General features: G+C 44.2%; 1 protein-coding gene across 2 annotated transcripts in view; it reads right to left on the bottom strand.

Annotated features, from left to right (window-relative positions):
- CUX1 (cut like homeobox 1) overlaps nt 1-24008 on the bottom strand; it is a 358099-nt gene that overhangs the window by 35468 nt on the left and 298623 nt on the right. The window contains exons 22-24 of one of the 2 annotated variants that reach the window (XM_083350661.1): nt 22994-23182; nt 13404-13668; nt 7594-10075 (exon numbers count right to left, since the gene is read on the bottom strand). The exons of the other annotated variant lie outside the window; for it this stretch is intronic. Of the exons in view, the coding sequence (XP_083206787.1) occupies nt 9367-10075; nt 13404-13668; nt 22994-23182 (1163 nt within the window). The 3' untranslated portion in view covers nt 7594-9366. Of the gene's footprint in view, nt 1-7593; nt 10076-13403; nt 13669-22993; nt 23183-24008 lie in introns of those variants that run through there. 2 annotated transcript variants of the gene reach the window in all.

Below are 24008 nucleotides of genomic sequence, written 5' to 3'. Positions count from 1 at the left end.
CTTTTACAAGCAATAAAAGGATAGATGATCTGAGGAATAGGAACAGCTCTTTGGACTCCAATCTTCATCAAGCCCAAAGAACATGACTGAGATAGAATGCTGAATGATGATGGGCAGCGAGGTACAATATCTGAACAAGGTTCAATTAATATTCCTGCAGTTTTTCTACTGATTATCTAGTATGTCGAATCACCAATAAGTTGTAAGTGTAATTAGAATTATCTAGAACAGCCGTCCAATATCTTTCTGGTTGAAGACTATGGGTGCTCAGCAGAGCAATAGGCTGCTAACATAAGGGAGGTCTAGGAACCAGCAAGACAAACTCACAAAAACATGTGGCTACTTTAAGGGATTACAGAGTGGTCCTGTACTGTGCCCGGAATACATTTCTGCTTTTGAATTCAAGAGCTGCACAGTCAAAAAGAACATTAAAGATTGTCATTGTTCTATCAGATCCTTGAACGTGTTTTTTTAAGGATAAAGGAAGAGTAGTATCTTTTGATTTAGTCAATATATTAATTTATTACTTAGCACAAGTTATCAATTTATCACATTCTGCCTAAAGTATTAGCTACGTTCAGTGCATTTGGGGAGGTTTTTTTTTTTTTAAAGATTCCAGAACACTTTTGTGGACTACTAGGCTCACTGAGGGCTGAAGAATCAATGCTTTGCCAGGTGCTCTGATCACAAGCTTTCAAATGAACACTTTTGCAGTCTTAAGGTTGATATTGTCGTCTTATTTATGGTTACTTATTAGTTAGCCCTTCTGGTTTCAATGGGGTTTACTCTTGGATAAGTGACACAGCATGATACCTTTAGGTTCCCTTATCCAGATTCTCACCATGGCCAACCAGGTGTGTCCATCCACATGCTAAATGGATCTGCAGTTTATAGGTCTTTACAGCATAGCAAGACCAATAAAGATGTCATGCAAACAAGTAATATACAAAAATCATCTATGATGCAAACAAAAAAACCAAAAATAAATTCCTGTATTAAGACACCCACACCTAGTCCTTTTATAGTGTATCATCATAAACCAAACCTATTTCCACTGGAGTGAAAATCAAGCTATTGATAAATCTTTTGAAGCTAATTTGCATCCTATTTACAGAGAGACCTCCTGATGCTGTAGATACCATTCCCCCCACCCACCCCCCAAAAGAAAATGAGGCCACAGTCAATCTGTGTCGAGGACCTTATTTTCCCTGGACCTTCTTTGCATTTTGCTTGTGACAAAGAATTGTGGGTTCTCAGAAGAGAGGCAATTTTCAGATGGTTTATTAATTAATCACCAATTAACTGCATGAAAGAGCCTTAGTACCCAGGAATTGTCTCAAAAAGCTTATTGTCATTAAAAAAAAGTGGGTGAGATTTTCAAAATTCACTCTGCCTTACTTCAGGAGATTGTTCCACGCATCTTTTTTTTTTAATTTAAAAAAAAACCAGAACAAGGGATTAGTGATGGATGCACTACAAAGCAGCAGAAAGAGAGGAAATTGTGAAAAAGAAGAGAAAAACTAATAATAGAAAGAGTTACACTATTCTGCTAGTATAGCAGATAAGAGAGGTAGTCCAAGGAAGCAATCTGCTCCTGATTGGGGCAATTGCTACAATCCAGCTCTGCCAGATATTCAATGCACCTGAGCTTGGGCAACCTCTCACATCCTGAAGCCCTTCAACTTGTGCTGGGATGATCCCTCCTGATGCTTAGAATTGTAGTCCTCAGGCACCATACAGGAACTGCAGGAACGCCAAGTTGGAAAAGGCTGATCTAGGAGCATTCAATAAAGCCTAATGGAACAGAGGGCTCATTTCACAGTCTGAGAAAGTGAAGAGGAAGAAAAAGAATAGCATCTATCTAAAAATGCCTACACTTCAATAATTCAAAGGTTGTAACAGATTTCATGTCCTTGCTTGTTGGAGATTGCTTCTATAAACATTTCACTTTTGAATTTTTCTATTTATAGTGCTCTGTTGTAAAATACAGAATATCTGTTTTGTTAATGGAAGACTCCTTTCTACATGGCTCCAACTCAATATGGTTGGCTTTGCTATCTGGAGGAATAGGGCTGAAATATATTCTAGTTTAAAAGATAATTCTCATACCTGGAAGTGTACAATTGAGGAAGGTGGATTCAGACTAAAACAAGTAGGCATGTACAGTGGTACCTTGGTACTCAACAGCTTTCAAATTTGGTACTCGATGCATTTTGACATGATTTCCCCCCCCCCAGTACTCCGTTTGCTTGGTACTCAACACACAAGCTAGAATGTTGTTGGTGTCAGCTGCCTTGTGATTCACTATATAATTCCTTATGGGAAAAATTTGTTTGGTACTCATTGTTTTTGGTACACATACCTCCCAGAATCAATTAACAATGAGTACCGAAGTACCACTGTATGTGTGGAAATCCCATTTTGAAAAAAAAAGATGCTTCCATGGCAATGTTTCATAAAGAACCTGAACACAAACAGTCCAGTCCTGAATGAATCTGGCCCCTCTTTGGCCCCTCCCCCACAGAAGTGACCCTAGATTGTAATCCAACATTAATCATCATTGCCCGCAGCAGGAGCCAAATGTTTAAAACAAGTCTTTAAAAACTTAAACAACTTCAAGAGTTTTTGTAAGGATTTAAGACCCATCTCTCTGATTTTGAAAATGACTGGTACATAAGGGAAAGCAAAACCTACTCATTTAAGCAGCCTTCTCCAAAGTGGTATCTTCCAGATAGGTTGGAATTGCAGTTATCAGTCCGAACACATCTGGAAGACGCCAAGTTGGAAAATGCTGATCTTAAGTAGCCGAGGCACTTTAACTATGGTATCTGAATTTCTGTTCCTAGAACTGTTTTTCTATGTGGCTTTCTCAGTTCTTATTTGGAGCTGCACATTTAAGGATTAATTTTAAACTATTCTTACATCCACACACACCACAATGTTTAAAATAACAGTGCTCTGCTACCTGTCAAAACCACAAATTATTGCTTTATTTTAAATGGCAGCATTTCTACATACTGAAATAGCAAACTGAAATTTAATATCAGTAGTTTCTTTTGTAAAAGTTCTTTAACTTGGATGACACTGTGGCATCATTGGCTTTTCAGTCACAGACTAGAAAAGCATAGTTAACTGGACATTTTATACTAAGGCTTCCACACACGGACCACAAAAATCCAGATGACCTCCAGATGGCAGCAGAGATACAAAAGTTCTTATTTATTTTCTAAAGTCACCAATGGCTTCTGTTGTTATCTAGTGGTTGTCTGGAGATTTTGCAGCCAGATTTAATAGTCATAGCTTGTAAGTGAGAATTCCCAACTTAATTTATTTGGATAATTCTGTACAAATAAGATTCCAGCTTTCCAACACTATCCTTCTAGTTCCCCATGATCAAAAATAGGCCGTGCCTGCCCAACATTTACCATAATGCGTGTTTTACAGGATTAATTCAGTTTTGGAGGGTTGCATAACACAGAGAACTATAAATCAAATCCATGGAGTGTTTTCATCAAAATGTGGTTGGCAACTTTCTGCTTCAATGTATCATGAGAACAAAGTCATTGTACGTAATTGTTCTCCTCTGCTAAGCTTAATGATTGAAAGATCAAGCTGAAGTGTCTCCTTGTGAGTCAGTAAGTCAGTCTGGCTTCTCAAGACTGCAAGCTAATTTCCTTCCCTCTTCAGATAAATGCATTTACGTCAACTACTCTCCGACACCAGAGACTATAGGAAGAACTCAAATGATCCCAAGAGGGGCGCTGATACTCCTGTGCCAATTTAATTGTAACTTCAATTCAATGCAGGTTGCAATTTTCCTATTTCAAATAAACTCTAAGAAATCCAAAGCTGCTGCTGTGTTGGTTGGAAGGCTGCATTACAATAATCCCTCCTCAAAGGGAAACAGAGCAATGTGGAAATAAAGGAGTTCCTTTCCACAGTACCTATCTCGGTGACAGTGTTGAGAGGAAGGTTGCTCAGTCATTCTCCTTGTTACTTGAAGGCTGAAAGGCAACTGAAAAAAAATCTCTTTGGAAGAGAAAAGCTGGGGTCCCCTGGCTACTCCGACTGGTGACTGCTCTTCCCCCTTGTAGGCAAATTGAAAGATGTACCATCTACTGACAACTGACTGAAACCTTGTGGCTAAATGGGGCTTCAAAAGAGGGCTGTGAAATTAATATAAATCTCTAAAGTGAAATGCGATGAGCAAAGCTCACGAGAAGCAGTTTCCAAACTATCTGTGGCAGAAATACTACTGCACGTCAACCAGCCATGGAATGACAGCATGTTGCTGAGGATTTTGGCTATTTTCTTGGACAGAGCACTGGTTTAAGCTGGGGTGCTAGGCAGGGCTACAGCTTTTACTGAATGGAGCATATATGCACTGAAGGAGAGGTAGATGGGATGAGCTGCTTTTTCAAAGAAAACTGCCTAGCGTTACAGATATTCTCATCACAGTCCTCAGTAAAAGAACAGTTTTCTGGATCAATCTGAAAAACCCTATTTCTTGAGTGTCTGGAAGATAGATGGATACACACCAAGAGCCTTCAAAAACACAGAAAGAGATTGTACATTATGCTATGCTGTGGGCTGTTTCAAAATGGTTTAATCTATTAAATCTTTAATTTAATAAATCTAATCAACCATCACTGGCTGGGTCTGCACAAAATAAGTCCAAAACAAACAACCCTGTCCCAACTAACCAATCAACATCATAACTTGTGATCCAGGCTGCAGAAAGTCTAGTTAGAAATGCAGTCACCCTATCCACTAGTTGCAAAAATGTGTATACATGTGGAAGTGAGGAGTGATTTAACTTACAAGTGGACTAACGTGTCAGTCTTCACAGTGTACTGTGGACCAAATGGGCAGTGGGGCTGCAGCGGGCAACAGAGCATGCACACAAGCCCAAATCCTTCTAACAAGAGAAGACTGAGAAGGGTCTGGCTGATTGCTTTAGGTGGAGTAAATCTTCACCCAATTATTTTAACTGTACTTGTACAATTTAAGGGACAGAATTAGAAAATATACATTTATAGAATGTTGCTCTCTTCTTCATTATAGTTCTCTTGTTCTAGGCATCAAATAGCCTCCCACCATCCAGTGTACTTCAAGAACTCACAGAATTGCCAGCCAATAGCTGAAGACCACCAGGATCAGGAGCTAAATCTTTTCAGAGAGACTCAAAGAAAACTCCCAAATGGCACCCTCCTCCTAAACCTCAGTCAGAAAGCACAGCATCAGGCAAGCTACCACAACTCGTCGTTCACTCTGTAGGGCAGAAATCTCCAATAGAGCTAAATCTACCCATAGAAAGTAGAGTCCTACCATACTAGGCCTAGAGGGTAGTCAAACTATTAAGACCAACACTGGGATAACTAACGGCATCCTCGTTTATAAGATAATGGATTTTTGAGAAACGTTGGCCACCCTGATTCTCTCAATTACCGCCTCTCCTTTCAAAACTGAGGACAGAAATGATCAAGAGAACCCAAATATTATTAAAGTGCCAAATTAATTAAATCTCCAGAAACTTCCTGAATCGAATGTGCAGCTATGGGCAGAGCAGTGCCACCTTTTCACTTATCTAGCTGGCTTAAACTCTGCAACCATTACTGGTTGCAATAAGCTGCACGTTCTAGAGCAGGCTTTTCCCTTGGGGAAGAATGAAACGACGCCCCTCTGCTTTTGGCAGGAAGTACTGCCCCAAATTGAAAAGAAAGGGTAAATCTGAATTTGTCATTTCTTTGCTAAAATCCAAGCATATCTGGTTGGGAAATCACATGAAAGACAGGAGAATATTTCTTTTTCCCAAGGCACTTAAATATTGCTTATTAGGGCAAATGGCAGAACCTCAAGTGCTAGGCTGCCCTGTGTCACGTTAGTGATAGCTCTCCATGGGTTATGGAGAAGAGGCACCCAGTATATTGATAGAATGAAACTGAGGGAAGAGGGAGGTCTTCACTTCAATGGCTAACTGAACTGAACAGACTGAAAAGTACTGAAGAGGAAGACAATAAACCAGAATGGGATAGTGCTCCGTTGCCTAAAGAAATATACAGACACTGGAAGGCTAAAAACAAATCCTTTGCCTGCTGGGAAGCTAAAGTCTAACGGAAGTGAAGAAAGGCAAGTGTTTTTTAAATGTTGTCAGAGAATGAAGAGCTGCTTCCGGTTTTGCAAAGGAAGTGGGAATTTCTCATGGTACGTGGAAGGCAGGCCTTTAGTTGGAAGCCATGTCACATGCTCTAACTGACTGTACTGGGACCTGATGGGTGGCAGCTGTCGCAAGCATTCTAAAGTCAATTTTCTAGGAAGATCCTGCCAAAGCCCAAAAGAAACACCCTCAGCAGCAGGCCTTAAGATCTCAAGGTGCTCCAAAACAGTGTTTGTTTCTCAAGCTTGGCGACTTGCAGATGTGTGGACTTCAACTCCCAGAATTCCTTAGCCAGTATGCTGACTGGAGAATTCTGGGAGCTGAAGTCCACGTGTCTTCAAGTTGCCAAGCTTGAGACAAACTGTTCTTAAAGGGAAAGTGTGGCTGTCCCATTATTGATTCTCAAGCCAGAATCTGTCCCTAATCTTGCTTATATTTGTGCAGATTTGCACCTTCAAGTCATAATAAGAGCTCTTTGTGCATCTGAAAGATAATATTTCATATCCCCCAAACAGCCAAGAAACTATAAAATTAATAGCAAAAAGTGGGGAAAAACGAACCTGCCTTCAAGCCTCCTGGAGCTTTTGTTCTGGACCATGAAAAGGCATTTTTTTGTTGTTGCTGTTGTTAAAGCTACCGAACTCTTAATTTTGTGAAGACTTGAACTAAGTGCTGCTGTTGCATATTGAAGACATGGTAAAAACCTAATTTGTTTTTTTTTAAATAAAGAAAAAGAATACACAGGGAAGGTGATTTCACATTTTACAGCACTGTCCCCTCCCCAAAACAGACTTAGTGACCAATTAATACAACTACATTGAGGTGTAATATTGGGAATATATCTTTTAAAGTCAGAATGTCTCTTCCCCATCCCCTCCCACAATATCATAAAAGTAAATATTAATTAGAACATAAGTCATGAATGCACCATTAAAGTGTCATCAAAAGATGTTGACCTAAGCAGTTTTCCATGATACACAATACGGCCCTCCCAAAAAAAAAATCTGTCAATAATATACAGTTTGACAACTACATCTTGTAAATTAAACCCAATACTGCCGGCAGTCTATCCCTCTAAAGAATATTTGCCCCTTTCGGCCTTTCCTAGTAATCAGATAATAAAATACAGCACCTATAAATAAGCCAAAAATAATATAATTATATGCATGTATGAGTGTGTGTATGTGTATATATATATATACATATACATATACATATACACACACATGCATATTCATACCCATACATACACACCAAAATCATCTATTGTTAGTTTTAAAGATATGGCAATAAAGGAATCTAAATCAGCGAATTTGTAGAAGCCATAACTGATAAAACAGCTTATTGAAAAAAGGTGGCAGTAATGCACTCTAAGCGTGCACAAGTACGTAAGAAAATACCAACGTATAAAATTGCACACATGCACACACACATACGCACACTCATTCCTCCATACACTTCTATGCTCACGCATATACACATAGACAACAGGAGGAGCTGGAGACAATTTGGAAAATCGATGCTGTACTTTGATCGGCTCTGTGGCTGTCATAAAACAACAGGAAGAGCTAAATTTTGGGAGAGGAGAACAGTTCCTGTTGTGTGCTTTGGTTAGCCATTCTGTAGTTTGACACTGTGATAATCGAGGGCTACGTACCCTTCCTCTAGGCCCGCTACTCTCTTTTACTAACCAGTATATGCCATGGGACCATGGATAATCATTTAGGAGTGCTTAACGGTACTCCAAAGAGGCTGAAACGGTTACCCTTATTTTCTGGAGTGAGACCAGAATAGCAGAATGGCTGATGAAATACCAGGCAAGCCCCAGATCGTAATCAGCCCCAGTAATGTTGTCCTGTGAACTATTGCCAGCTTTGGAGGATGGAAACTCATCTGGTTGGGTAAGGCTTCTCAATGCACCACCACACTCTTTTTGAAACTGATGCCAGGTGAACACATTCATCTTTCTTGCCAACCAATCCCCTCTCCGTCAAAAAACCCCCACACAGTGTATTTTGTTTAGCACATTATCCTTATGTCACCCACCTGATTGCCTGGGGTGTGTTAAGGACTGCTTCCAGATGCCCATGTAATTTATTTTTTCTTTCAAAAAGTTGGTGGTTTTTCCCCCCACTTCCAGATCACATAGGTCAATGATTAATGTGGCATGTGCAATCAGATGGGTTGAGGACTAGTAACTTATATGGACTTGTTGGCAAGGCTGGCATAATGCAAATTAATCTGAACCGATCAAGTACATCCCTCTTCCAAGCTGTCTCCCACACCTCCCAGAATGAGGTCTGATCCGCGTGCTCTGTGGTTAGAGGTTAAAAAGCAGATTATAAAATACCTAGATTTCAGATTTTTTCTTCTTTTTTCTGTCCTGATTTGGCCTAAAATGGAGTGTATTAAACAAATTCCAGCCAACAAAGAGACTAGAATCAGTTAAAGCTATGAAACAATGTGCACTACAAGTCAATTTTCTATTCCACTTAACAAGAAAAACACTGAAGTCAGCTACCACAAATTAAGATGTTTTCCTGATGTGTCTATTTTTTTGTCTGTTTAAAAAATACATGGAGTAAATGCGTTTTCTTTTAAACCCCAAGTTTCGAACAATACTCTTTCTTGAAAATATTTAGGAATTCAAACTAGTGTGTTTAGAGTCGGGTTGACTGTGCAATCTCTTAGTGGCAACTGAAGAGCTACAAAACAACTTTTTTTTTTAATCTCAAAAAATCTCCCCTCCCATCTTTTTGTTTTCCTGGTTAAAGAAGATAATAGTGTATTATTATCGCTCTGTTTAGCCATTAGATGGCTGATAAAAAGCCCCCCTTTTAAATATGTGGGTTTAATTTTTTTTTCTTGTTTGTATATATATTTTTGTTTTAAAGCCCACACCAAAGAGGAGGGCAGAAGGCAAAAGCTGTATGAGTTTTTTTTCTTCCTCAGAAACTGTGGAAATCACTTTAGGGCAATTAATAGAAACACTTCAGGGTACAAAAAGCTGGACAAGTTTCAGTTTTCTTCCTTGAAAACACAAACATAAAACTGGGCTTAAACACTCCTTTTTGTTCTCTATATGCACCTTGGCCTATGGCATTTTTTGCCCCGTGGCCTGCAGGGCGGTAAGTGCGGGACACAATAGAAACCGACAAGAGGTCCAAGTTTTAACTTCCCCAGCCCTGTGGAGCTGGGTGAGCTTAATCTCAAAACTCCCATTCAACGGGCTCCTCTCGACTTGCAGCCTTCTCCAAACGGTGGATTATACTGTTCAAATTTGCTGCCTTCTTTTTCCTCAAGGTGTTGTCCCGTGTGTTCTTGGAGCACGCTGCCTCAGAAAAACTGAACAAGCTCTTGAGTGAGTTGGATTTCTGAGAGCTGGCGGTGGCCAGCGTGGAACTGGTACTTGGCACAATGGGCACTTTCTCCACACTTTCTCCCCTGGGCTTGCAGGAGCTCTGCCCTGCAAGGACTGAGGTAGAGGCATCCTCTTCTGGAGCACAGTTGGGCCTGGCCTCCAGAGTTTCTCCTGAATGTTGAGAGCTCAGGGGAGAACCCCGACGTGGTGCTTTGAGCCTTCCCTCGTCATCCGTGTCTTCCAAGCTCTCCATTCCCAACTGGAATGTCTCCGTTTTCTCCGAAGATCCGGCGTCTCGCAGTGCCTCTTCCCTTGCTTCGAAAGCTGACGCTGCTCGCCCTCCCTGAGACTTCATGGTTGCATTGCTGTACTCATCTGCTTCCAGGCTGCCTTGTTTTGTATCAGATGGGCCTTCTGTGTCCACCCCATCACAACTGTCTCCTTCAGAGCTGTGAACTGCCCGGCTGCTTCTAGCTGAAGGAGAGTCACTCGACCCAGCCTGGCTCTGGCCTCCAGCTTGGATTTCTTCAATAAACAGCTCTCGACGAATACGTGACCTGAAAGAAACAGGTGAGAAAGGAGTGTCACCCACTGGTTGCACCTGGCACTTCCCCCAAGGACATCAAATGGGTGTATCTGGGACAATTCCACCATCAGGCTGAGAGGAAGACAGGCAACCTTTCTGGGTGAGGGGGACACAAAAGCTTTTGGGGTAAAGTCAGGATAAAAGCGAAATTGGCATTAACTGGAACTGAATTTATTTAATACAGTTAATAATGTATCTTCTCCGTGTATTCAGTAACTCCCTGATTCTGCCATATTAACATTTACAGTTCAACAGGGGCTACCCGTGCAATCTTGAGGGCAACAAGGCTGTATAGGTAGTCCTCGACGTACGACTTCAATTGAGCCCAAAACGTCTTTTGCTAATTGAGACATTTTTAAGTGAGTTTTGCCTCATTTTACAACCTTGCTTACCACAGTTGTTAAGTGAATCTGGCTTCCCCACTGACTCTGCTTGTCAGAAGGTCACAAAACGTGATCACAGGACTCTGGGACGCTGCAACCATCATAAATATGAGACAGTTGCCAAGCGTCTGAATTTTGATCACCTGACTGTGGGGATGCTGCAACGGTCATTGAGTGTGAAAAATAGTTATAAGTCACTTTTTTTTAGTGCCATTGTAACTTTGAATGGTCACTAAATAAACTGTTATAAGTTGGGGACTACCTGTACATCCTGAAGGCAAGAGACTGAATTAAGCAAGACTCCATCCTTGGAGATTCATGCCTTAGTAGAGAATCTGAAATAAAATTTCACTAAGGAAACTTTAGTCCAGAGTTAAATTAATACAGATCATTTATAGAGCAATTTGCCATTCACCTTGGAACATCCAATGTAAGATGTTACAAGGCTATGAAAAATTCAGCATCCTATTCCCTATTCCAAGAATAGGAAAGACATGCTTCAGAGTAGCTTAAGAGAGCACAACGAGCAGTCATTAAGCGGCGCAGTCAATAAATGAGGCATCATGTGACTATACCTGATTTTACCACCTTTTTTTACTATGGTTATTAAATGAATTGCTGCAGTCATTAAGTGAGACATCACATGACCACAACCTGTGACCTTCCTAGCCGGCTTCCCCATTGATTTGGCTTGTCAGAAGCCAGCTGGAAAGGTTGCAAATGGGCATCAGGTGATGTTGGGACTATCATAAATGTGCAACAAGCACCCAAATCGTGATTGTGTTAATTGTTGGGACGCTGCAGCGGTCCTATCCGTGCAGGCCGGTCATAAATCACTTTTTTCAGCACCGTCATAACTTTTGGCTGCTAAATGCAGGGCTTTTTTCCTCATAGAACGCTCAGAACGGAATTCCGGCACCTTTTTTGAATGGAACCTTGTAGGGTAGGCAAGGAGGGTTGTATGACCTGTGTGAGTTCCGGCACCTTTTTCTTTTACAAAAAAAAAAAAGCACTGGCTAAATGAGTAATCATCAGTCAAGGGCTACCTGTATTCACTGTCTCTCCTGGAATGTGTCTATCCTCCTTCTACCTAATCATTATTCCCCTTTTCCGAGGGTCTCTTGTTGGAAAAACGTGCCTAGAAGTTTGGTTGGAGGGAAAGAAGAGGATTTCCTGTGATCAGTTTTTCCCCTCCAAAGTCCAATCTTGCTCTCCTTCTGATCGCAGAAGGGAGACTTCCAAACTGTCCTATCGTCTTGGCGAGAGCGTCCCAAATACCTGAGTTTTCTGCAGCCTAAGTAAGCATGTTGAGATTTAAATTGCATTTTCTCAGATACAGTCTACCTAATTCATAAATGGCGTATGAGAAAAAAAAAGACCACCTTCTTCAAAGAGGAAATGGTATATAGGGTTTCCTGCCTGAGCAGGAGGTTGGACCAAAAGACCTCCAAGGTCTCTTGCGGCTCTGTTACTCTTAAACTTTATTTTGGTGATTTCAGCTGCAGTGCAATTAGTTAGAAAGAGATGTTTCTTTCTAACTCGGCAGGACATGCCTCTTCTAGAGGAAGCATTTGCTAGTTGTAGATTTTATAAGTATGCTTTTTCAAACTAAACCTTATTAACTGGGTGCACAAAGCGATTAAGACATTAATTTGATACAGCTATCTAACAGTGAAGTCCTATTATGTACATCGCTACACAGGTAATCCCTGACTTACAATAGCAATTGGGACCAGAATTTCCATCACTAAGCGATGCAGCTGTAAAGTAAAACTGCATCACTTGGTGACAGCAACCCTGCAGTCCCATTTGCCATCATTAACTGAATCTCACGGTCGTTAGGCGAGGCACTTTGCTGCTGGCTTCCCACGACCGGTCAGTTGGGATGCAGCAAGTTGCAAGTCCCAGGCCCAAAGGAAGGGAAGTGGGTGGGGGACGTGAGAGGCACAGCAAGGGTCAGGTGCACGAGGGTGCGTTAAAGGCACGGTGTGTGTTGTGTGTGTGGTGATAGGTGTGGTGTGGATTGGGTGCCTGAGAGGCCTGGAGTAGGTCACAGAGGGCGCAAGGGGATGATCCAAGAGGTGTGATGCGGTATCGACTGGGTGTATGAGGTTGTGCACAAGAGGCACTAGGCAGGTCAGGGAGGGTGTACAAGGGAGTGCCTGAGGTGTGGCACAGGGACAATCAGGGAGAGCCTCCAAGCAGTCAGTATAGGTCAGGGGTAGGCAACCTTGGCTCTTTTATGACTTGTGGACTTCAACTCCCAGAATTCCTGAGCTAGCATGGCTCAGCTTGGAAACCTCTCCCTTCCCCCTCAGCATGGCTGGCTTAGGAATTTTGGGAGTTGAAGTCCATGAGTCATAAAAGAGCCAAGGTTGCCTACCCCGACCTATACTGACTGCTTGGAGGCCCTCCCTGATCCTCCCTGTGCCACACCTCAATTGGGCTCAATTGTGGTCGTAAGTCAAGGACTCCCTGTAAAGGGTGATGTCAGAGGAGCTGGGGGAAGAGTGTGAGGGTGGAGGAGAGTTACCCCAGCAAGCTGCAACCTTCCCTGCCATTTTCCTCACTGATTTTTCTGGGTAAGCTGGCAGAGAAGGTTACAAATGGTGATTACGTGATTGTGGGATGCTTGGCAAATGGTTGTAAGTGTGAATGGGTTGCCACAATCACATGACCATGGGAATGCTGTGTTGGTCTGAACTCTGAGGACTGATTATAATCACCATTCATTCTTGGGATGGTCTCTGACTGAATGGTCATAAACTGAGGACGACCTGTACACTGCTTCTCTTGGACACAGGCCGAACTACAAAGCTGAAACTGGTCTGTAATAAAGCAATTGTGAGGAAAAGGGCACAAAGACTGCTGGTTCTGCAGTAGAACAGAAACCTGGAAAAACTTGGAGCTACCTACCTATAATTGTGGAACCAATTAATGACTGTGCTGGTCTTCAAGTTGAGCTGTGTGGCAAGTTCCTCGATAGTTTTTGGTGATGGGTATGGCTTTTGCTGATAGGCTCGTTTCAGAGCTTCTTTCTCTTCTGGAGCCAAGACAACCCGTGGCTTCTTGAGCTGATGCTGTGGTTGTGGGCTGGCCCCCTGGCTGTAATCTATTCCAGTGGAAGATGATTCTGAAGGCTGGCTGTCACTGACTGAGCTGTGCCGCCGTTTCATGTATGCTGGAAAACAAAGGAAGCCATGCTGTCAGCTAGAGACAAAAGCAACGAATGGGAAAGCTGGTTCTTAATGAGAAGGTGCTGCAACTCTGTGGGGCATATGAAATCTACTTAAAATTGCTTTACTTAGCCAAGACACATCTATTAAGATTGACAGTCTCTTCTCATGTTTCATGCACAAGATGTTTCTAGCCATCCTGTAGGGTACTGTGTGGAGTTGGAAATGCGCTCAGAAGCTGATAAACGGGATTGTATCTCATAGATCAGGCATGTCCAAAGTCCGGCCCGCGGGCCATTTGCGGCCCGCGGGGCGGTTTAATACGGCCCGCAACAGCCCTCCCTGCTGTATGTAAATACGGCCCTCCCACGGCCCTCCCTTCTGATTGAGGGCTGCCCCTTCGGGAGCTGCTCTCGCCTCCCCCGCCGAGGGGCCGCCCCAAGAAGCGCAGGCCAGCCCAGCTGCCGCCCCCACCCTGCCAACCAGGCTCCGGGGCTCCACGCGGCTTCCTCCGCCTCCTCCTCCTCCTCCACCAGGCCTGCTCGGGGCCCGGGGTGGCTCCAGTGTGCAGGGGAAGCACGCAGAGAGCGGATCGCGCCCTCATCCTGGCCGGAGCACAGCCCAGAGGAGGAGCCGCTGGGCCGGGCATGCCCTGAGCGGCCGGGGGTCTCCGGTCGGGCCATGCGGCACTGTGGGTGAGGCGGGGGTGGCCGGCGGGGGTCTCAGCCTGCCCGCCCATCCCGCTGAGCACCTTCCCTGCACGCCGCGGCTGCCCATGGTGGCGGCTCCGGCTCCGGCGGTGCTGGGGCTCCCGGGCGCGGGGGCTCCGGCGGTGCCGGGCTGGCCGCTCTGGTACCACAAGAACCTGAGCCGGGCAGCGGCCGAGGAGGTGCTGGCGTGGGCCGGGCGGGCCGGCAGCTTCTTGGTGCGCGACAGCGAGAGCGTGGCCGGCGCCTTCGCCCTCTGCATGCTGTGAGTCCGGGGACCCGCGGGCGCCACCTTGGGGATGGGCCACGGGAGGGAGGGAGGGGAGGGGAGGGGGCCAGGGTGCGCCTGCAGAAGATTCCCCCCCCGAGGCTGGGCATTCCGTGGTGGCGGCCCCGGAGCCTGGAGCGGGGTCTGTCCAAGCCTCCGATTTCTTTCTTTCTTTCTTTCTTTCTTTCTTTCTTTCTTTCTTTCTTTCTTTCTTTCTTTCTTTCTTTCTTTCTTTCTTTCTTTCTTTCTTTCTTTCTTTCTTTCTCTCTCTCTCTCTCTCTCTCTCTCTTTTCTCTTTCTTCTTCCTCTCTCCTGCCTCCATTCTCTCTTCTTCCTTCCTTCCTTCCTTCCTTCTCTCTTTCTCCTTCCCTCCCTACCCCCATTCATCCTTTCTCCTCCCTGTCTCCTTCCCTCCCTTTCTCCCACCCTCCCCCTCTCAGCCCTGCCTGGCGCTGGAGTCCCGGGGGTGACCTTCCGCCATGGAATCCGACGACTTTTTCAGCTGCAGAAATGTCAGCCTCCCGGGACGGGCTGGGCGACCCCCCCGGCGGGGAGAGGTGACTCCCCTCCCCCTTCTAGTGGCTTTCCTGACTCCGGCCGCGCCGATCTGCCGCTCCTCCGGTGGGTTGAAGGGCCGGCTGCCTGGCCGAACCGCCGTGCTCCTTCCCCTCGCCCTGGGCTTGGCGCGGCGTCTGTGCCGGTGCAGCGAGGCTGATGGTGCGCGCCTGGCCTGGCTGAGCGCGTGGCGGTTCGGCCAGGCAGGAAAAGGTGCAGGAAGTGGCCGCCGCCTGGTAACGGCGCCCGGGCTCACAACATGGAGGCGGTGAGCAAGCGTGCGCTCAGGGCGGGGCGGCCGCGGTCCAGTGAGGGAAGAGCGCCGAGGGAGTGGCCGGCCGGGCTGCGCTGCTGCCGAGCGAAGCTCGGCCGGGGCGCCCGCTCTGCTCTGCCTGGCGCCAGCTCAGAGACTCCGCCTGCCAGGCCCTTCTCCCACTCAGCCAGGCCAGGCGCGCACCGTCAGCCTCGCTACACCGCCTCCACGTTGTGAGCCCGGGCACCATTACCAGGCGGCGGTCGCTTCCCGCACCTTTTCCTGCCTGGCCGAACTGCCACGCTCCTCCCCCCCCGCCCCAGGCTTGGCGCAGCGTCTGTGCCGGTGCAGCGAGGCTGACGGTGCGCGCCTGGCCTGGCTGAGCGGGAGAAGGGCCTGGTGGGCAGAGTCTCTGAGCTGGCGCCAGGCAGAGCAGAGCGGGCACCCCGGCCGAGCTTTGCTCGGCAGCAGCGCAGCCCGGCCAGCACACACCCTCGGCGGTCTTCCCTCACCGGACTGCGGCCGCCTCGCCCTGAGCGCACGCTTGCTCGCCGCCTCCACGTTGTGAGCCCGGGTGCCGTTACCAGGCGGCGGCTGCTTCCCGCACCTTTTCCTGTCTGGCCGAACCGCCACGCTCCTCCCCCCGCCGCGGGCTTGGCGCGGCGTCTGTGCCGGTGCAGCGAGGGCGCGCCTTCTTTGCCGCCGGAGCTGCCCCGGCTTCGAAGCCCTCTGGCTCCCCTGGGCGAAGGCGACATCCAGGGAAAGGCGGGTGTGTGTGTGTGTGTGTGTGTGTGTGTGTGTGTGTGTGTGCATGTGCGCGCATTCTGTGTTTCACAGCCATTTTATGGGCTGGGATGTGGGGAGCTGGACAGGGGTAGGTAGGGCCCTGGCCTAGCAGAATTTGTGAAGTGGTGGAAGTGTGTGAGCTGTTACCAGAGAGTCTGACCTTGTCAAAGTAAGTTTGACAAGGTCAGACTCTCTGGTAACAGCTCACACAGTAAGTTTTTTTTTAAATTTATTTAAAATACATTGTGAAAACTCAGCTGTCAGTTGATTTTATGTTATAAAATGAAAAGTATGCCATTTGCAATTAACTTGGCATAAAATAATTCATTTGCATTTAATTGTAATTGTTCAAAGAATGTTCGGAAAAATGTTCGGCCCTCCAGCATGTTCACTTCATCCAATCTGGCCCTCTTTGAAAAAAGTTTGGACACCCCTGTCATAGATCAAATCAGATGGTAGGTGAGGACCTCCAGGAAAATCTTTTGGTGAATGGCAAAAGACAGCTGTCCCCTAACAGTTTAACACTTGCATTAATACTCCTCTCTTTCCGCATTTAAGTATTGAAACACTGCTTGGCTTAATCAATCCGTACAAAGGGGCTTTGTTTGATTTTTGTTTTAATTAAGGTAAAGGTAAAGGTTCCCCCGCACATGCGTGCTAGTCGTTTCCGACTCTACGGGCCGGTGCTCATCTCTGTTTCAAAGCCGAAGAGCCAGCGCTTGTCCGAGGACGTCTCCGTGGTCATGTGGCCGGCATGACTAGACGCCAAAGGCGCACGGAACGCTGTTACCTTCCCACCGTAGTGGTCCCTATTTTTCTACTTGCATTTTTACGTGCTTTCGAACTGCTAGGTTGGCAGAAGCTGGGACGAGTAACAGGCGCTCACTCTGCTACGCGGCACTCGGGATTCGACCCGCCAAACTGCCGACCTTCTGATCGACAAGCTCAGCATCCTAACCCACTGAGCCACCGCGTCCCTTTGTTTTAATTACAAACCTTAAAATAAATTTTTGAGTTTAGAATTTGGTACCTATAAGTGCTTATCTTTTGCCTAGGTTTTCAGCAGGGACATATTCCATATTCAGTAATAATATTAACAATCAGTGAACCACCTAGTTAATTGCTGAAAGAAGACTGCACAGACTGAGTACAAACAATAGTATAACAAAATAGCCACAATAGTACAATGGAATATCTGCAAGAAATATCATTGCCGGCAAATAAGAACTGGTGGGACCACAAAATAGACAAAATAATAGAGAATGAAAACCTAAGGGGCTCTGGGACTTTTATTTATTTAAAACATTTATACAGTATAGCTGCCCATCTTATAACCAGCCCTGGGCAGCTTCTAATCTTCAGAATTCAAACAAACACCTGCCACTAACACCCCAGACTTAAGAACTGTTGAAAAGAAAGACAAAAAAAATGTCTGGAGAGTGGACACTGGAGTACTTAAAGACAGCAGAATAGAAGAGAAAGAACTGGGAGAAAATTACAAAATACTAAGTTCTGAAAACAGAAGTCGCAAAAGAAAGCAAAGACAGCGCCAATAGTAATAGGCGCCTTTGGTTCCAAAATATCTGGAGTGCCACCTGAACGCCATTGGCACCTACAAAATCACCATCAGACAATTGTAAAAGGCAGCTTTACTTGGAACAGCCTGCATCCTGTGACAATACCTTTAACACCATCAAAGAAAAATATCTCAGGGGCTGCCACAAGGAAGAGGGAGTCAAGCTATTCTCCAAAGCGCCCGAAGGCAGGACAAGATGCAACGCATGGAAACTAATCAAGGAGAGAAGAAACCTAGAACTAAGGAGAAACTTCCTGACAGTTAAGAACAATTAATCAGTGGAACAACCTGCCTCCAGAAGTGGTGAATGCTCCAACACTGGAAGTTTTTAAGAATAGACTACTGGACAGCTATTTGTCTGAAATGGTATAGGCCGGTTTCTTGCCCAAGCAGGGGGTTGGACTAGATGACCTCCTCCTCCCCCTCCCCATCATCATCATCATCAATAACATCTGCCTATTCCAGGACTCTATAGGCGGATAAAAATACCAAATCCAGTCTAAACAACGGTGTGATGAACTACAATACAAACCTCACCATTCTGAAGTCTGCCTATCTCTGGCTTAGCTCCACAGCAGGCCAGGCAAGTTAACTTTTGACATTTAATGTCTTGACTACTGTGTGAGTTACTGTGTGAGTGATTTCTATACTGAGATTCCAGTCTGAGAGAGCCAACAGCTCATCTGGCATGTCTTAACAGAAATCAGGACACACCAGCCTCCATGAAAATCTTTGTAACTGAACCAGACTTATCTACCTAATGCTTCTGCTTCCTGATTGATGCTTCAGCTTGCAATCCGTAGAGATGCCTCTATCTTTTAATGTCTGCTCCTACCTATTTCAGTCCTGTTTTGTTACTTTGGAGCTCAGCCTTCACTTGATGTAAATATGGGGTTGGCTCCTGGACCTTTGTCTGCTGATTCAGATGCCTGATTTGCAGGCCATCTCAGGCCACATTTATTGGTCCTGCAGCTAGCCCAAGGTCCTATCTATCCAACCTGAGAAGCTGGAGGTCACACTGGAGGATTTCTGCTGGCAAAGCATCTATTTCTTAATTATAGCTCTCCCTGTAAACATGAGTATCCTTGAACTGCCATTTCTGCCAACCATAAGGAATCTACCTCCTTTCTCTAGAGAGAGAACGGTGGGTCTGCATTTCATTTATATTTACTGTTAAAGACTGAAAAACTCTTTTACAATAGCAGTCATGTCCTGCATAACTATACCGCAAGTAATTTTATATTTCTTAAATTAATTAAAAAGTTAAATCAAATAGCCTAATGATACAAATAATTTAATATCTGTTAACTTTACTAAGGATGGCTACAAACTACACATACTATATCACATACGTACATGAGGCTACCTTGAAGACCACTTAAAAGCTTCAAATTTGTATATATACTTTAGCTTCTAATTTATGTATCTTTTATATCTACTAGCTTTTTGTAATTCTGTATAGATTTTATATATACACATATACACTTACATACTTTGATTTTTTATGCTTCTTTGTAACGGCTGTACCCCATCCCCATACAGGTCTATGATTGTAACAGGCCAATTTGATAAATTGGTCTTGGGTGAATCAGATTATTCCACACTAGCCTGGTTGTTCTGCTTGTTCAATATTTTGAACAAGTTGTTTGAAGAGTTATCAGCATTTCAGAGCACAAGAGGGCGCTTGGAGCCTGTGGAATTTGTGATTCTGCTTTCCTGAATTAGTTGGGAGATGACTGTTTTGATGACTTACAACAATCGGAAACTTATATTCCTGTAGCTATTATTAATTTCCAATAATAGTGAAATCATTTATGAAAACTTTATGGCCATCTATTACAGCCTGACCCAATCTAGTATCCTAATATTGGAGACATGATAACCATGAAAAGTGATAAAAATGAGTTTTTCTACTGCTGTATTTTGGTCTTCTCTGGAAATAAAATATTATAAAATGAAGACAATAAAAGATGACAGTTCAGATATGGTGGCCAGATAGCTTTAATTAAGAGAAGAATGAACTAATTCAAAGATGATTAGGTTATTAGTGGCTATTAGTCTTGATGGCTGTTTTCTCTCTTCTGAATCAGAAGCAATATTGGGCAGAGGCCAATCTGGGCTACAAATTCAAATTCAGAATAGAGCTGGAAAGGGACCTTGGAGGTCTTCTAGTCCAACCCCCTGATCAAGCAGGAAATATTTCAGACAAGTGACTGTCCAGTCTCTTCTTAAAAATCTCCAGTGATTGAGCACCCAAAACTTCTGGAGGCAAGTAGTTCCACTGGTTAATTGTCCTCACTCTTAGGAAGTTCCTCCGTAATTCCAGGTTGCTTCTCTCTTTGATTAGTTTCCATCCATTGTTTCTTGTCCTGCCCTCTGGTGCTTTGGAAAATAGTTTGACCCCCTCCCCCCCTTTGTGGCAGCCCCTCAAATACTGGAACACTGCTATCGTGTCACTCCTAGTCCTTATTTTCTCTAAACTAGCCAAACCCGAATCCCACAACCGTTCTTCTTATGTTTCAGTCTCTAGGCCTTTAATCATCTTAGTTGCTTTTCTTTGCACTTTTCCCAAAGTCTCGACATCTTTTTTTTAAGTAATGTGTTGACCAAAACTGGATGCAGTATTCTAGGCCTGGCCTTGCTAAGGTTGTATAAAGCGGTAGAACTTGATAGGTTATCTGGAACTCATTTTTGACTTGTGAAATCGGAATAAGTGGATAGGGTGCTCTCTTTGGTATGTTTATAGCTGTTTGTGGGATGCATCCATGCCTCCTCAGCTCCTATGTGTAGCTGTGGTGGTAGTGGATGGTAAATAATGAACTGGATCCAGGAAGTTTGCCAGTGCTTATTTGGGAAGAGTTGTGCCTATATATCCTTAAAAGAGACTGTGGTGCACCATTCCTTAAGAGCCCCTTTATCTATTGTTGACAACCACCTGGTCTCTAACCTTTCCTTTTTAAGGGAGATTATTAACACAATGGTCTACGAGGAACAAATAATATGGAGCTTTTTTCAGTAAGGGTTCAAGGCCTGGACACGTGACAGAGATGAAAGTGGTTTTTATTTATTTATTTGAATTTATTAGCCATACAACTTCAAAGAAATCTTGTTGATGACCCCAGTCAGGATCTTGATCTTCTGAGACCTCTTGGCAGTCTTTTTTCCTTCTGATGGAGGCTCACTGAACATTTCTCCTGCATGGCCTACGAGGATTGGGAATTGAAAGCCCTGCTTTACACTGTTTCTGCTCCTTCCTTAACAGTCAGTTCCAGCTGAGGTACCTCAATAGCTATATAAACTGACTGTGAGTTAGTCTGGCATACAATATCCTCTGTATATTGATCATATCCAATTACGGATCACTACCCCAGATTGCATAGGAGATGCTGTTTGATGCCTTGTCCTAGTACATAAGGCTATTGAGGGTGGATGAGACAAAGTAGGCCGAAGCTATAGTAAAACATAGCAAGGTGAAGTTGCTTCTACATCAAGGCTCTCAGAAGAGTTATTACTATTGGACAACGGGAACACCCGCTGGGTGGGGGTGAGGGAGTCTATCATTCTTTTTTGAACAAGCTGGCCTGGTCTGACGGGATGGGGTTGGGTATTTTATAATTAGTTTTAATTTTTAATATGTATCAATTACTACGGGCATAGTTGTTTAATCACTTTTTAATTTTTGTATCCTGTTTTTTATTATGTATTGCCCTGTTCACCGCCCTGAGTCCTTCGGGAGAAGGGCGGTATACAAATTAAATTATTAAATTAAATATTATTAAATTTAACTAAGCACATTTCCGAGCAGCAACCCCAGAGCTGGTTTCGCTTTCTTATGTGCCAAATGTGAATTTTTCAATAAATTATTTTACTCTTGGTAAAATAATGTCCTAGGAGTTTCTTTTTCTGGAAATGCCTACTGGAACAGTTGACATTACTTCAGTACTGTTTCTTAATATGTGTTCTGGCTCTAAAGCAATATGTAAGTAACTCATAGCTATTGCTGCACGGATAAGTGGGGGCCACAGCTACCAGACAGAAGGATATTTCCCCAGTTCTGGCTGGTTTATTAGTTACTGCCCTACTAGAATGGGAAGACATTGTGATAATGACCCCATCACTGTAGGTAGTCCTCAGCTTATGACCATTGGTTTAATGACCATTCAAAGTTATGATGGCATTGAAAAAAGTGACTTATGATCAGTCCTCACACTTATAACCATCATACTCTCCCTGCAATCACATGATCAAAATTTGGGTGCTTGTTAACTGGCATGAATTTACGACAGTTGCAGTGTCCAGGGATCGTGTGATTGCCCATTTGCAATCCACCCGAGGGACCCGTGACGGCAAAATTAATGGAGGAAGCTGGATTCACTTAATGACCATGTGATTTGCTTAACAGCCACAGCCACAGCAAAAATGTCATAAAATCAGGCATAACTCACAATGACCAAATGGCTTAGTGATAAGATGTTCTGGTCCCAATTGTGGTTGTAAATTGAGGACTACCTGTATGTGCTTGGATTACTGCATATGGTCTATATGGGATTACAGTTAAAACAAATTCTGAGCCAGCTAGTAAACCTGTGGTCACTAAGTGCGATTCAAATGGCAGCTTTAATCTACAAAACCCCTATATAGGTTGGCTGTGAGAAATCTACAAAACCATCTTCTCCAACTGGAATTGAAATATCCACTTCGGGCATCCTCCAAACAATCTGAAAGGTGAGATAAGGCTTGCAAGTTTGGCTTTTTAGTGGATTACTTTTTTTTCCCATTTGATTATCAGAATGACATCCCCTCTTTTGCTCAGGAGGGGATCGAACACCTAACTCAACTTAGATGTTTCTACTATATCACTGGCTGCTGGGTTAGTTTAATTGTATCTACCAATGTGTGTGCTTTTGTCTAATTTTAACCTTCCTAGATCATATTAAACACTTCTTCCCACACGCTAACCTTTTCGGTGCTTTATTTATTTATTTATTTAGGATATCTAAGGCAACCCAACCGAAAACACCAACTCTGGGTGGCCCACAAGCTGTGGGAACTGCATGACTCAGAAGGTTACGCTCTTGGCCAGTGATATTTGAAACATACTGAAAACATTTTCAATTAAATGGAAGAGTCATCCTGGGCTGGATGTCAATCCCCTCCCTTTGACTGGAGAAGGGACAGAATTTACCTTTCTTCTCCATGCGCTTCATGTCCATCAGCTTTTCCACATTGTTTGGGTCATTGAGCCACAGCTGCATGCGCACAAATGGCTCCCGGCCCTTCAAGCTTAGTTTGTGCCAGGGCTTTGGGCGAGCAAGTAGGTCTGAGACGGAGCCTTGTGTCAGCCCCAGTATCGTTTCCCCAAACAAACGCTGACCTGAAAAAGAAAGGCAAACATCAAGTTATTTGTGCTAAAGAAAAAAAAAGAAAAAAAATACCCAAGTACAAGAGAAACAAGACTTTATAGCTCTGGATGCAAATGAAGGAAAAACAATACACTTGAAAAAAAAATCAAAAGATGCTCGATTGTTTGGGCTTTTCTTAGCAGGAAGGATACACAATCCCTAAGAAGCAGCAAGCAGTTTATAGGGAGATGGCTAATTCTTTTGGCCCTAGAGAGCTACCTGGTGTCTGCACTTAAGAGGAAGACTGATCACAGTCAGTCCCTTAAATGCTTTTCATTTCAAAGGCCTGGAAGTTGGCACACAAATCCATTCACAGAGTGGGGTTACAATAAAATGCTTCTGTTTTCTGTGGTGGCTGTGGGGAAAAAAATTGCTTGCTCCTTAGGTCGCGATACAAGGAAGACACTTTGATTCAGAAGCTCTTACTCTTGGGAAAACCATTTCGGATTCTGAGTCAGTTCTAGAACACACGAAACAAAGAAGAGGCACTCTAGCAAAGGGTATCGGAATGGTAAACATCTTGCAATAACCAAGAACGTCACGGGGCTACACCTCCAACAGGTAGTCACCCAAACAGGTGGCCAGCTCAAACTTCTCTACTTTCCCCTGTTAGCCTTCCTGTATTTGAAATTCTGTACAGCGAGAGCCAGCCTGGTGTTAAGGTACCAGACTAGAAACCAGGAGACTGTGAGTTGTTAGGTATAAAACCAAGCTGGGTGACTTTGGACCATTCACTGTCTCTCAGCCCAAGGAAGCAAGCGGTGGCAAGCCGCATCTGAAATCTTTCCAAGGAACTGC

This window comes from Vipera ursinii, assembly GCF_947247035.1.
Source record: "Vipera ursinii genome assembly, chromosome: 1".
Lineage (NCBI taxonomy): Eukaryota > Metazoa > Chordata > Lepidosauria > Squamata > Viperidae > Vipera > Vipera ursinii.
This window is presented reverse-complemented; position numbering and strand designations above follow the sequence as displayed.